The 15,929-nt window shown below is 40.2% G+C and overlaps 1 protein-coding gene across 1 annotated transcript in view; it reads right to left on the reverse strand.

Annotated features, from left to right (window-relative positions):
- Window positions 1-15,929, reverse strand: part of KIAA1549L (KIAA1549 like) — a 69,214-nt gene that overhangs the window by 21,481 nt on the left and 31,804 nt on the right. The window contains exons 13-14 of the mRNA XM_009646924.2: window positions 5,253-5,431; window positions 3,406-3,623 (exon numbers count right to left, since the gene is read on the reverse strand). Coding sequence (XP_009645219.2) covers window positions 3,406-3,623; window positions 5,253-5,431 — 397 coding nt within the window. The remainder of the gene's footprint in view (window positions 1-3,405; window positions 3,624-5,252; window positions 5,432-15,929) is intronic.

A 15,929-nucleotide genomic window follows, 5' to 3' on the forward strand; every position in this document is an offset into this window, starting at 1 on the left:
TCAACCACTTCCCTGGGCAGCCCGTTCCAGTGTTTGACAACCCTTTCAGTGAAGAAAAGAAAAGACAGCACAGTCCAAATGAACTTGCTGATACGAAAGAAATCTTGAGATATTACAGGTTTGGTTAACAGGACTTTTTTCCTTGACAGATTAGAGCAGAAGAAACTGGTTTGCAGAAACCCAGACAGAGAGACATTACATGATCAGATAGGATAAAAGGTAGGACAAAAAATAGCAATTTCACGCTCCTGGTTAAACTAAGTACTCAAGCATGTACTTAATTTTAAGGCAACTTTCAAAAATGTCTGTGTGACATTTAATCACAAATCTCCACGCGCATATTCGAAAGCCCCAAATGCACTGCCAAAGCAGAAGACAAGCAGAGGTTCTGGAATAAAAGAAATTCCCCTATAAATATAATATTGAATAAATTAAAGTGCCTTATCTTTTTTCTTCCAAGACTATACTGTTGGTATTGCCAGAAAACATGAGGAACTAGGTTATGCTAAGGCTAATCAGGTCTGACAATCTTTATGTTCCTACATTAAAGGTCTCTCAAATTTCATACACATTTTACAATAGGTCCATAAATACTTCGCTGTTGCAGCTGTGATATATTTTCTAAGGGATTCAAATATACAGCGCTCTAATACACGCAGATTCTTGACCTGATTACAAACTATTAAAGAAAAACCCAGAATAGTGCATATCATCAGCAGACTCTTAAAAATTGCCTTGAGATTGCCAATTAGCTCATTTAAGAAAGTTTTCCTAATGAGAAAGGAGGTATGAATGCTAACAACTGGCATTCAAATGGGTTAGCAAGTGCCTTCTGGGAACACAACTGGAACATTTTAAAACATGAATTTTATGGTGCAGAAGACTCAAATGTACTAAGAGCACAAAGCTGTTTGTTCTTGATCATATCAAATTATTTAGTGGCGATGTTTTGTAAAACACTTTTAAATGCAATTTAAAACAAATCCAAAATGTAAAGGTGATCTTGAATAGTGTAATCAACTGCATCTTTATTTCCTGATATATTTTGGAAATGCTGTAATGATGAGATTTAAGTTAGTGGAACAGACATAAAACAGAAAAGAATGGAATAGTCCTTTTCCCTAGAAACTTTGAAATCTTTGACTGATGCCTAAATGATATTATTTTAAAAAAAAAATATTTTTTTTCAGTTTTTAATTGCTGTAATTATAATGATACAAATAGTGATACAAAGCAGAAAAAGTTAGAAATCACATATTTTCAACTTCATGCTAAGCTAGATTGCTTTCAAAGCAATTTTATTTTATTACGGAGATACAATTGTATTGATTCATTTATCAATAGCCAAAACATATATTACCTCACAGTATTATGGAAGGTTTTCCTCCAGCAGTAAGCTATTTTAGCCATCTTATTTTTAGTTAGAAAAATGAAGACAATAAGGCTATCGTGTGTTGCAGCATCTCAAGTTCAGTTCCAGGTCTTAGTCTGGAAATTTTAGCATAAACTTTGGAATTGGATTGTTTGCAAACATCTGCAACATCTGTGAAGTTCTCTAAATGTTTTGTGTCTTTACAGAAAGTGCATCAGAAATGGTTCTTTTCTCTTCCTATGTAGGGATATAGACTATATATTTAACAAGTAAGTCAAGCAGGCAGCCTTTTATGGTTTAGCTACACAATGAAATCATTCTTCTACAGCAGTATACCTACCTTCAAGCAGTTTATATCATGCCAGTGATCACTATCTCAAATAGATTATGACAGGTTTACACAACACATTAGAAAGCACACAGAAAAAAAAAATGTATTCCAGGACCTTTAAGCACATTGGCATGTGAACAACAAACATCAGTATATTTAACAAAAAGCAGATGGTTAGCACTAAAACTTCATGTGTTACATTTTAAACATTTCCTACATGGCATGTGACACATAATAAATATCCAAAGTAATGCCTCGGTCCTTCACTATATGTACAGCACACAGTCATATCAATGTTTCTACTGCTTCATTTGTGTCGTCTGGACAGCAGGCAGAGCAGGACTCCTGTGTACTGAGGGTTCAGTATCTTACCTTTACAGTGCATTTGGAGCAATTTATTCCTCCTTCCCTGGAAGACTGTACAAGGAAATGATGCCCCAGACCCTCCAGCAAGGACATAACATACGGTTAAGTCAGCATCTTTTTTCTTCATTGATAAGTGCAACCCTGGGAAATGGCCCATCAAGGGCAGTATCCCTCAGTCATTTAACTCTAGACCTATAGAAGTTCATCTGATCACAGGTTTTGCCCAGGTTCTGAGCCAACACTGCTTTTATAATTCCCATTACAGCCTTTTTCATCTCTGTGCCCCAAGGGAAATTGCTGAGGTTGCACTGTGTGCAAAGACTGTGTCACCACCAGCACTTTGATTGCAGTCATGATTTATGCTCGTAGGAAAACTTTGGTCTGAACTTTCCAGGAGATGCAAGATTGCACCTCCAGGCATGATACCATTTCCAGAGCAACTGTACTTCAGTATCCCTTTTTCTCTCATGGATCAACTGCTGCTGGTCCCCAATTACAGTAAGAAGCAGAGCCCTTGTGGTGCGAGGTGCAATGGCAAACATGCTCTCTTACAATCCTTCACACCTCCACCACCCCTAAGGAAGAGAAATCTGAATACTGTGCCATTCCTGGGGTGGGCCTGGTGTGATCTCCTCTTTTCAATGTGTCATCTTGTGCTTCAGAGAGCACCAGCAATGGAGCAGGTCCACCCACCCACCCACAGCAGACTCAAGCAGAATCAGCACATACACTCCCCCCTCGTTTCTAAAATGGGGACGTGAACGCTACTGGTGTACCATCAAGAGACAGTAAAGCATCAATCAAACACTAGTACTGTTATACAAAATGCCAGCACAGGAAGATCACCAGTAACGGGTACACATACATCCTTAGAGATACCATCCCTGCAGGACTGACTGAAACACAGGGACAACGTACTGGTTGTGTTATCTTATGCCTACTGCAGTAGTTATATTCAGATAAAAATAATGACAAAATAATAACACCACTGAACTTTGGAAAAGAATGAATTCAGATACTTAAGTCCACTCCCAGTATTACCAAAACAATTACTACCACTTTTTCTTTTTACCTTACTTGGAAAATGATTCACAAGAACTTGCGCAGTCCCTTCCCTTATTTTTTTGTCTTTCCATTTATTTCTTTTTAATCACACTGCAGTTTTACCAGATAACATACTTTCATAAATAATCATGGGTTATATGAATTTTCTTCATGAAGTAGGAGAGACCATACAGCAAACCGTTGGCTCATTAAGATCGGCCCCTTTAATTCCCTACAACCCCTGGACATCAACTTTCCTCCCAGATGAAGAACTGCATATAAAAAGTCTCACCTGTTCTTAGGCTCAGCAAACGGAGACGAGACATCTGCATCTGGATCCAAAATGTGGTCAAGTTCTTTCTGGTTTTTTTCATACATCCTTTTTCTGTCTGTCAGCCCCTTGTTGCTATCAACCTGTGGGAAATCATAGTACCCCTTCCTCTTGGCTTTCAAGCGCAGCTTGTTGCGGTAATGTTCTATGTCAGACTTCTGCTTCAAAGCCTTGTTCACCTAAAAGGCAAAAAGACATTTAAGGGATGGTGCTGGGCTGGCTACTTCCAAACAGTATTGTTGGAGTGTGTTTGATGCACCACATGTGTCATTTTACAGAGTGCTTTTTGTACCACACTGTGCCATCTGTAAGCAGCGAGGAACTGCAAGTGAACAGAGTTGCTGCATTTTTATGGCTTGGCAGATGGTTAAATAATTTTAGCCTAAAAACTATGTACCATCACAACAGTGACTCAGATACACCCACTGAAGAAAAACACCGATGATGTTAGCCAATTGTCATGACCCAACGCCACGCTTGCTTTCTGGCACCGCGAGGAGAATTCACCGATGAAAACTCTTCCGGGGTCCCATAAGTATAGAGACATTGCCCCTCACTACTGAAAACCTTAAATAAGTCATCACTGGTGGCTGGGAAAGAATTCCAGTGAAATATCATCATATGTTCCACTTATTTATATGCTTCCTTACAAATCTGTTACGGGCCCCTATCAGAGACAGGATCCTTAAATAAACATGTGTTTGGTCTGACCTGGTACAGGTCAGGTCCCAAGGACACTCCTAAGCATTGGGAAAATCTCCCTCCTGCTTTAAACTGCCAGTTAGATAGAGGTGAACACTTTACTTGGGCTTTGTGCTTCCAGAGTCAAATTCTACAGTCTCCTCACAAATCTCAAGAAATGTACATATAAGAGAGCACACAGCTCTGGGAGTGCCATCCTGTTGACTTACAGAAAAGAGATGCTGAAATCTAAATAAGCCTTTCTCTGAATTTGGAAACTATGCGGCACGTAGTGCTTAAAATACAAGTATGAAACGGAGCATGACAGACTGCTCTAATCCAGGCCCCCAAGGGAAGCCTGATGACGCTTTTACCACGCCTCTGGCAGCAGCCCTCCATGTTGCTTTTAAATAGCATCAGGGAGATTCTGGCTGATCTTTAAATGACTGTCGCTGTGCGAGTTTACAAATAAGACGCCTCTCTGGCTTGTCCCCATCACGTTTAACAACTGTATAAAAGCCTCAGTCCTTTGTAAATGGACCAGTCTTGACTAAATCTACATAAAAACATAACCATATGAGTTTTGCAGCCAAAGCATGGGTTTTGGCCAGCACCTGGATGAGATGCTTCTGCCATTCCACTTTGTTCCCAGGGAACAACTGCACCCTCCGTGCACAGGCTGGAGTGCAGACTGAGCAAAGCCACGGTTCTGTTCCACCCCTTCTTGCTCTGAATGAGATGTATTGCTCAGTATAGAAAGATCAGCTTGGGACCCAGATGATCTATACACATTTCCACATTCAGCCACAGAATTCACGTAGACAAAGATCTTATTCTGCTTCCTGCCTTCATTACTCATCTTGTTACAACTAATAAGATAGGAGAGAAGGCTCTTGAGAAGGCAGGACCGTAGATGATTACCTCTTCCAAGGTCGCACGCATTCACAGGTGCATTGAGAAAAAGCAGATCTTCAATTCTCAGACTTCTGAGCCCACAATGCTAATGGACCTTATGTAGCATCAGGGTGAAAAGCTCCTACCAGTCCTCAACTCTAACAGGCTTAAGATTGTTCCACCTGTGGATATAGCTAAGGAAGCAGCTGGAGATGTTATCAGACAGTCCTTACCTCTCCATTAATGATGGCAGACTCCTGGCTCCTATCCGATGCCGCATGAACAGCGGGTAGTGCCACAGGCTTGATAGCTATCAGCTGTACCGATCCAGAAGAGGTGTCGAAGGGGTCAATGGCAGATTTGGCAATGTTATCAAAGAGAATGCCTCCTTCCTCTTCATCGCTTACGGGCACTAAAGCACATCAAACTTATTCAGCATAAAGACACAGAAATTTTTACTGCATGTTCAAGGGGAAATTTCAGCGAGCACATGCTTTAGATTAATAATGTACTCAGTACGCTCGAGGGGCAGACCTGGGAGACCTTTACACTGGAAAAAAATCCCATTAGATTACAGATGCCATTAGGTATTCAAAGGATTATCTGGCACTCCCCCAAAGAAGGTTGATTTCCAAGCTGCACTAATAAGAAAAAAAAAAAAAAAAAAAAAAAGGAAAAAAAAAAATTGATTTCCAAAGTGCAAAAAAAAAAAAAAAAAAAAAAAAAAAAAAAAAGGAAGAAAAAGAATGACACAGAAAATTGTATGATAAATGGCAATGAAAGTCACGGTACATCTATTCCCAGGTTTCACGTGGACAGGCGTTATATGCATACACATGCACAAGTCTCCACATACCAAGGCGTCAGCAGTTACACCTCATCTAACCCAAGAGTGCAGCTTTTTTTGTGTCTTATACTGCAGGAGCATGGGCATTCTCAAAATTTGAAAACTAAACCTGCTAATTTTAGCGAAAGTTATTAAATGCTAAAAATGCCATCTGTTAAAATGAAAGCATTGCTGTTGTGTGTTAAAACATGCTTAAGAAACTGATGGTGTCCAAGTTTGGGTTTGTTTGGTTTTGGTTTTTTTGCCTTGCAAAAGAGTACCTCAGATAGCTATAAAGTTAAACCACTAAAATTTCTTAAGAGACAAGAGAAGGCTTCTGAAAATCTTTAAAACTGAATGGCATGGCGAAGCATCTTTAGTTTTAGATTTCTATATAAATGGGTAACTCTTTCACATACAATTGGGCCCTTTCTCCTCCAAATTTTGTTTGTATCTGTATCACCTTGTCAGCTGTTGAATCTTAAAATTTTTATCCTCATTTTAGAGTAAAAGAATGACTCTAAAGCATGAGCGCAAATTCTACAAAGAGATTCTTGCAAACGTTTTTGAATAATTATGCTATTAGAGGGAAGAATGTCTGCTTCATCTCCTAGCTGACAGGAGCAGAGATCTTCTGCTAAAGAACAAAGTGGTCCGCTCTAAATTTATTTCCTCTGAAAATACACTCTGTTTTAATATTTAATCACTGCACAAATTACAATGGACTTGTATAAACTCAACAGTTTAGACAGCCAGTGATTTTGGTAAGAAAATATTTGACAGTGGTAACATAAAATATGAACCCACTGAGTAAGCTTATTATCCTTCTGTCTGTACTCACTGTGGACTGGAGTTGACACTACTTGAGCTTTTGAGAAATAGGTGGGTTAAATCACTCTGTCGCTCAATATTGTCCCTCTGGCTCCACAGAACTGTCCAAATATGACAGAGAAGTCTTCAGCGGGTCTGAAATCCCCTTGTCCCTTCTGGGGTCATTCAAACACTCTGAATCTGTACGCTCACCAGAGCGAGCGGATCACAAGCCTGGCTCACTGAAATGAACTGCCAGACTCCCACTGACGGCCGTGCCGCCAGGACACCACACCAGCAAAATCAGATGGAGGAAGGAATACTTGCCTGCCACAGACCACACTCGAACAGGAGGGCATTTACATTACAACAAGTATAAAAGTGAAGCATGGACATTCTTCCCGAGGGGCATTTTGAATCAGTTCAATTCTGTAAGCCACTAGATGCAGTTCTGGAAGATGGGTGTTGTCTGTAATTCACCACTGAAACTTCCACGCTACCCTAACAAGGTACCTCCGTTGTGACACGACTATCTCCAAGAGAGAAAAAGGTTGCCTAAATTGTATTTTTCACTGACAAAGATGGTCTCTCATGATGATTACAGCTCAGGTGAGCCTGGACAGTGTCTTGTCAGTGTTCCAAGTACCAAGAAGTTGTGGGAATCATTTCCCTTGGCTGCCTGTCTCAGCATTTGCCTGACCCAGGCATGCCTGAAAACCCTGGCTAAGCATCAACTCGCAAAACTTGATTCTTTCCAAACATCCTCTGTGTACCCTACGTCATGCAGAAAGCACCAACAAGCGCAGCTGCATTTCCACCCCAATGCTTCAGAAGGATCGCGCTTGCTGAGACCTCAGCAGCAATCTCCAGGCACCCACAGCTACAGATGCATGGGTTGTCTTCTCAGACTACATTTCAGGATCAGAAATCAAGAGTATTGCTTAATTAAACAGAATTCCTCTGGTTCAAAGACTCATTAAAGAAAAGAAATATTAAGGGTAAAGAGAATCAGAAATCACAGATGACAGCCGCTTGTGATGCGGTACGCTGACACAGAAGAGCACCCTAAGTATATCAGCCCTCATCCGTGAGCACATCTCCTGCACCTACTGCGGTGCTACTGGTGTGGAAATAATAGCCAAACGGGACTGGAAATTGGAAGTCTATTCCACCTTAGCTTAGCATTTGTTCATTAATTGGCATTTAAAATATAAAAGTAGTTTTTTCCATTGCCCTTTTTTCACTGATGAGTGATAAAGAGAGTCTGTGATCTGCAGTTACTGGCACGATGCAATAGTTTGTACTGGCAGTGAACCATTAAGCAAGTACTGTGGGAATTTCAGTATTTGCTCCTATCCATCCTTTTCCGAGAGAATTTACAGCAAGCATTTATAATGCAATTGAACCGTGGAAATCTCTAAACTTTAAAAAACAAATCGAAGGGAGCTCAGAGAAAAGTAGGAGCCCTGGAGTGTTTGTTTCTGCGGAGTGTCCCTGCATCAGGGCCAGCCCACCCATCCGAACGCCTCAGCTGGTCAAGCGACTGATGGGCACGGGAAAGTTCAGAAAACTGCCCAATTGTGTCGCTCGCAATAAGCATACTTGCTTATTATAATTAGCAAACACTGATTTGAAGTGATGCTTTTAATTTCTGTTTTTAATCAGATGCATACCAACATTTTTATGGATACATTGTTGTTCTACTCTTGCTTGCACTGTCTGCACGCACACATAGCGAGACTTAGATGTTCAGTGGCGAAAAGGGTAAAAAAGACTTAATCACCTACTTAACGGTAATTTCTGATCTCTGAAACATCTTGTGCTAGATATCTCATGCCGCATGATCCATTGAGATTGAATTACTGCTCCTAACCTTCCTGTGACTGATGTACATGAAGATATATCCAAAGCAATCATTTATTCAGGTTGAGTGCCAATTGCAGTGAAGATCAGCCTGGCACTGTGTTTTTGAGGAGCAGGACCATCGCTGAAGCTTTGTCTCCACATCACTGCAGCCATTAGTGTACAAGGTTTGCTGGCCTGAAGCTGCTTCAGGGATGCCAGCCTCCCACTTGGCTGCAGCTCTGCACTACTTCCAGCCCGCGATGCCAGCAGGTGGTGCTACCCACTCGTGCCCATGGAAAAGGGACTGCGGAACTGTAGCTCTGGATGGTTAAGGAACAATTAGACAGGTGGAATATTCTAATTTTATCTAGTTATCAATTTATATTAAAAAAAAAAAGAGTTAGACTTTTGTCATCCTAAGATTTCAATATGAAGACCACACAAGATTTCTTCTCTCCTCTCTCTCCCTCCACTTTGTCTTTCCTCCCCTCTTCCAAATCAAAATACATTGGAAGGAAGAAAAGAAGGACTGAAATACTTACCTATAAAAAAAAAAGTAAGGAAATCTAAATTACCTGATCCACAGCAGCAACAACAACCTTACAGCAAAAAACTTGAAACAAATATATGCTATATCTGCTCAGAAGCAAACATTTGACTGATTTTGGAAGTCCTCAGAAAAAGAATGACATAGATGGGAAAAAAACACACAAAGCCAAAACATGGGAAATCCTCACCAACAGGTAGATGTGCTCTGCCTTTTCTTAGGTCATTCAATGAAGCATTACAAATTTTCAAAGATTTATTTTGTATGAAGGAAATCCAAATATTATAGCCACACCTATAGTGCGCAATGAATTCTCTCAGTAATGAAAGGGCTTAAAATAATAGGAAAGCAAACAGATTATATTAAATGAAAATCGTAAGTTTGACAAAGAGCAAACTATGCCACAGATCTAAAAGACGTCTCCTTAGGAAAGAGTCTGTGTATGAGTATTTCAAACAGAAATACTGACTCCTGAATGTAAATTAGTAACGGGAAAATAATTTTCATTTTAGAAAAAATATCTCTATATGGAAAAAAATTGCAAATTTTCTACATCATTTAAATCATTCAATTTGTAGCTAACCATTTCCAGAAAGGTATGAACAAGAGCTCTTAGCAATAAAGAAATGTCTGCTTCTTAAGAAGTTTATAAGCCTATAAGTAAAATAAAAGTTTCCTAACATCAGTATCTGAATCTATTCAGGACTGAAACACCTCTCTAAGATACTGCAGTGTAACACAAAACATACTTGTGTACACACACACCCCTTCCCAAAATACACCCAACTGTGAGATAGAGCAATTCCAAGCCTTTCATGAACAGCACAAATATTATATTTTCAGAGAAGCAGATGGCTTACAGACTAACGGAAGCAGCTTGTGATTCCTCCTGGATATTATTTTCTCATGTGCAAAGTCTCCTAAATGCCAGGGCACTTGTCTGAGGTGTTGCAGTCCTGGGTTTGCCCGGGATCCTGAGATAAGAGTTACCTGAACAGGTCATCTGGGATCTCTAAACTGACATTTGCAATTTTTTAACGAGACTGTACACACGGGGTCTCTACTCTTCCATTAGCTGCTTGCTTCGTTCCCTTTCAGTGAAGGTTTCTTGCCCTTACAAGCAGAAGCAAGGATATCTCTCTCTGTGGTTACGTCTTCTCCTCCAACCACATCTGCCTCATCTATTTGAATATCAAAGTCTTTCAAAAAGAGACCATGTATTTCATAATGTTTGTAGAGAATCCATCAGCCCCTTTCCTCGGCTGGCACTTCTGTAATACCACCCTAGGCATGTTCAATAATCTAAAAAAATTATTTAACTGATAAGGATGATGACTATATAAAGGTGATAGGGAAGGCATGAGAGCCTACAACAGAAGCCACTTCTTTAAGAAAGTAGTGCTCCATGACTTCTAAAAAGCTCTGCAGAAAGAGTTTTCCATTTGCACAATAAAACCATGCATTTGTCTTCTTCAATGCTGACACACTCCTGAAAGATCACAACCATCCAGACTGCCACTGGATCTGGTGGCATGAACATCTGCACGCTCTTCGCACTGTTGGCTCAGATGAGAACTGCTGTCAGACTCAATCAGCAGCAGGGTAAAGCTCATCTGGAGGGGAAGGCAGACGTGAATTAAGAAATACATTATTGCAGAACCACCTGCAGATCCCAATTCCTTCAGGTCTGCTGCAACAGGCCCCTTAGCAACATAGGATAAGGTATTTTCTTGCCATGCTGACCTAAGAGAGATCCAACAGAAGGTATTTTCCACTTATTTATGCATGTTCTACCACACCTGTGAATACAGCACCTGGGTGGCCCCAATCACAGAGTACAGACAGCTCGGAGGCGCCGTTCATTCTTCCACTCTCCAAGGAAAGACACGGTGGAGCAGTGGCACCTTTTGCTTTTGTAGGAGCATGAAGAGGCTCAGGAACATGGCTCAGAAGTTCACAGAATAGGTCATAACACTTGGCTACCCCTTGCAAACCAAAATCAAGCAGAGAAAGCTTGGCTGTGTCTGAAGAAACAAAAGGACTGCTGCTGCCAGCAGGATGCTAGCAGGGTCACAGTGCTCTCTATTTTTAAAACAAACACACACCAAAAAAAAAAAAGACATTGGAAGAAATGGAAATGATATGGTGAAACATTAGGCTATGTCACACAAGCTGAAATCTTTGGGGAAAAAAAAGAATCAACATGTAAAGCTGCTGGGAGGCTCAAAGAGAATAGTAACTGGTGCAAATATGAGGGATTTCAACTGAACAAGTGGATTTTGTTCTTCTGGTTTTATTTTTTCTTTTTACCCCACTATGGTTAAATGTCAATAAATTACTCCAGAAAAGCCTAGGAGTTTACTGTGAGGGGATGAAGAGTTAAAGATCCCCACTAACACTCTTCCTGGGGCAAATGAAGCTGGTGCTTCAGGATGAGGGAATGAGCGATGAAGAGAATAGACTCCTCTACACCATAACTTCTTCCTAGCACTCTGATGTCTCAGCCTGACAGCTGAGCCTCTCTGGAGACAGACATCACAAAAGGGAATCGTCTCACTTCAAACCTGTGCATGTGCGCCAATGCAGCTGTCTGAGCTCCTCCCATACTGGAAAGAGAAAGGCGAGTACCTCCAGAGCAGAGAGATCTGTCCCAATAGCTGTGGCCTTCTGGAGTCACTGGAGAGCCTACCTGCTTAGGTTAGATTAGGAAGCCAACTTTAAAGGACCAAAATTTGGCAAGATGAAGCCCTTTCCACCCTAACTTGTATTTCACCCCACCCAGCACAGAAAATGCAGATGAAGGGTGCTGGGTGTTTGCTAGGACATGCCAGATGCTCCAGGTAAGTCTGTGTCAAACCAGACTGCTGCATTGCTGCTACTGGATTCAATATGCTGTTGCCATATTTCATTTTTGTTTGAGTCATACAGACAACTTCTCAGAAATTCAGAAAAGCTTTCTCTGACGCTGAGCTGCCACATCAGACAGTGTGAAAACTGGTGGCCCGCACTTCCATAGAAGAAAGGAGGCAGTGTATCATAGCTTGGCTGAGTTACACCCAAAAATCCCTTTGATTTTAGCTAAGCCAATAATACAGCCAAGTTTTCCTCTCTGGTACTTCGTTCCTGCAGACACCTGATTTTCAGATGTCCCTGCAAAGAACAGAAGGAAAAAAAGAGTTAAAAATTTATATGACAGCTTCTGCCTCAACAGAAAATGATAGTCTTAGAGACTGATATTTTAAAAAGGAGCAAGATCCCTGACTGAACTGCTTCTGAAAAGTTGCATCTATTTTTAAGGACGATGTCCAAAAGCTTGGAAGATGAGAAGAACTGATCCAGCTGGGACTGCTAGGAGGAGGAAAGGAAGATTTCTTACACAAGTTTGACTCTTTGAAAGTATTCACCTGTGATGTGTGTCCTTTCACAACAATGAGGTTCAAGTACAAAACTGGGTTCAACTATACGAGTTCTCAGCCCAAAAGGTATGGAGTCATATGCTTCATTAAGAACTGCTAGCAAACTAAAGCTTTCATTTTTCTCAAGACAAGCAATCACACCCTCACAAAGATGCTAACAGGACAGCTGCAAGATCAAACACTCGAAGTTTTGAAAAACGACCTATATAACTTTTATTGGCTTCATTTTGAGAGGAGCTGATGAAAGAAAACTTTTTATTGTAGGCTACTGTGGTTCTTTAAGTGCGTGTGGGTGCAGCGATTTGCTTCTCCCTGAATGACGTTAGGCCTGATAAAATGATAGGTGAATGTGCCAATATCCTGTTATTCTCCTCCACGCTTTCCTACAAACCCATCTCAGAAATTGTTGGCTGATTCATTCATCTCACAGTCCTCTAACACATGCAGAGAGGCACTTTTAAAAAAGATTTTAATTTTCTTTTTCTTTTTAAATGAAATGAAAGCCCAACTCAACAACTTTTAGAAAGGAAACTTCCTGTTAGAATTCTAATAAATGTTTTCCAAGAAAAACAAAAGGAAAACCAAATGCTATTTCTTTACCAAAATTCTTCACTATTGTAACACAAATTCTATGATTCTATTATTTTATTCATGTTTTCTGTAGAAATCAGGCTCAGCTAAAGAGTTCTCCTGATCCTCCAAAGCATCAGGTCCTTAAGCTGAGCCTGTCGGTCTGTGGTGGTTTCACATTGTTCACTCTCAGCCTTGACACACTCCATTTGGAGTCAATTTTGATATAAGCCATATAGAGTTTATGTACTGAGGTAACATCCAGTGCTGTCATTTTTCCATGTAACTAAATGTCAGCGAGAACAGAATCTAAAATTGGTCTGTAACTATGGCAACTAATGAGCCATTCTAACTTGGAGTCCCCAAATCAAACATGTGACCATCAAGGGATTCATTCCAGTTCTAAGATGCTGCTTTTCCGAGAAGAAAACACGCTGCTGCTGTTGCTGACATGCGCATGAGAGGCGCCAGCCTACAAGCAGGCTAGAGAGCTGGAGCAGGTTCAGACAAACAGCTAGGAGAAAAGCAGCTTCTTTCTTCAACTGGAAGGAAGAACAGCCAACACATTCTATCAATGCTAATCATGCACCCTTCAAAAAGAACAAAATATCCAAGACTACAACAGTGCTTGTAATCATAGCACTGGGGAACAAAGCATTAGCTCCGTAATGAAAAGTAACAGGTACCTTGATTTTTGGTTTTTAATTTCAACTTCAGTAGGCATTTGGGATCACATAACTCAAAAGTCAAAACCACATCTGCACATGCATATAAAAATAAATCTGAGGCCAGCTGCATAATTCTGGTAAGGGGGAGGCCATTTGATTTGCTATGGACACATCTTCCTTCTCAGCAGCTGTTCTGAAAGAGTTGTGTCAGGAAACTCTCTTAAACATATCTTAAAAGATATGCCTACAGGTAAGAGGTCCCCATCTCTTTATGAGGGAACAAAGTATTTATTCACCTTCATATCTGTGCCTGGAAACCACCTGGTGACCCTTTGTAGGGCCATGGCAGTCTCTAGACTAGAAGTTCCTCTAGAAGTAGCTGAAGTCTCTACCAGAAGGAGGGCTCTGCAGAAAAGGTGTTTCACCCACAGATTCCTTCAAAGCCAGAGTACAGATGGAAGCAGCCCATCTATTTCATATTTTGTATATCTGCTATACTGCCACTTTTTAATCAGTCAAATCCAGCTTTTCCCTTCAGCCACAAAAGCTCAAGATCTTGCTGCCAGAATGTGGTAGGAACAAATGACAAGTAACCACACTATGAATGGGTTCTACACTAAAGATGTTTTCCTAGAAATCATTTAGCTCCTTTGCTGCTCCTAACAAGGAGCACCTTGACCATATTAAATAACAGCATTATTCAGGCTTTTTTCCAGAAGAAGAAGAGGTAAAATAAACATGTAAATAAAGCAGTTACTACTTTTTCACATAATTTGAAAAGTGCTTAGTTATTGTTATCAAGTTGAAGCTAGAATTATAATGAAATTAAGAATTAAAATAAAGGGTCAATATTCCCTTACACTACATTCAAAGGTTTCTTTAAGTAGCATGTGTATGTTCTAGAAACGTACTACAGTACAGATCAGAAGAAAGGATATTAGGTGTTAGTCAATTCTTTAACAAACTGGAAGTTCTTACCAATTTTCGTTGAACATTTAAAACCTAACAAAACAAAAAAAAATACCTTCACTAAGTTATGTTGCCTACACATTTAAACATCACCTGACACTGTTTGTGAATATTGGCTTTCCTGGGTAGAAAAGAAAAAAAACAGCGTAAATTACAGCTTTTAACACTGGAAACCACAAATGTTGTTGTCTCATAAAATGAGCTACATTTGAAACAGTGAAAAAATAATTACAACCTTGAAACCATGAAATATTGTTGTGCTGTGTATATAAAAAAAAAAAAGTCTGAGAAAGACCAGTCAGCGTACTTGTTACTACAGGTCTGGAGTAATCAGTAAAGTCACAGGTCTGTCAGAAGAAAGCAGTACAAACCCATAGCAAAAGAAAATTATCAACCTCACTTTTCTCTGTGTACGTACAAATGTGCATAAATCTCAGTGAAGCTGATTTAAAAACAGAGTCCTACAGTTATCCCAATTACATGGTCCCCACAAGATGCAACGCTCTATGGTACATGTATGGAAAGAACAGAGGACACTTAAACACGGTATGATTTTGCTGTACAGAACAAAGGCCATCTCTGGTGCTACGTATCTGTCCCTACATCCCACTGTGTTCCTGCTAAAGCAGCAAAGCCTTTGCATGACACTTGAGAATTAGGCATAACGATCTTCAAGGGATGATATGATTTGATACCAGGATTGTATCCACAGAGGTTACTCAGGTGATTTCCTGGAGAACAGAGAAGAGATCGACACTAAGGTTTTCTCTTTATCCGAGTCCTCCTTTCCACACTTACATTTTCAACAAAGAATTACAGACATGTGTTCATGACAGGATCTGATGAGACCATATCCAGTTTAATTGCCTCCCTTTAAAGGGTAAAGATCAATTGGTTCAACCATAGTGTTTTCTATTCATACTGAAAATATAGCTATGGAAGCAAAGCTATAACTCAAGTGAAATTAGCAGAGAGACAGGCAAAAGAAAAGCAAGGAAGAAAGGGGATTGCATTCTCCTCTCATCAAATGTTCCTGATAGATCTCAAGTCACAAGGTCATCTCCATCAACCAAGGGCTTGTAAAAAACATCCAGTATAACATCCTAGGTGCATCAGGAAAAGCTGTCAGTAAGTGTTAATAACAAAAAGGTATGATGAGGATGATAAGAGATAGACAGTTAAAGCTCTGGATGTCTCACACTTTCTCAAATTAATTTTTACCTAATTAATTCATCTTCATCAGATCTGGGCCAGCTCAG

This window comes from Egretta garzetta, unplaced genomic scaffold, assembly GCF_000687185.1.
Source record: "Egretta garzetta isolate BGI_Z169 unplaced genomic scaffold, ASM68718v1 scaffold509, whole genome shotgun sequence".
NCBI classification, from domain to species: Eukaryota; Metazoa; Chordata; class Aves; order Pelecaniformes; family Ardeidae; genus Egretta; species Egretta garzetta.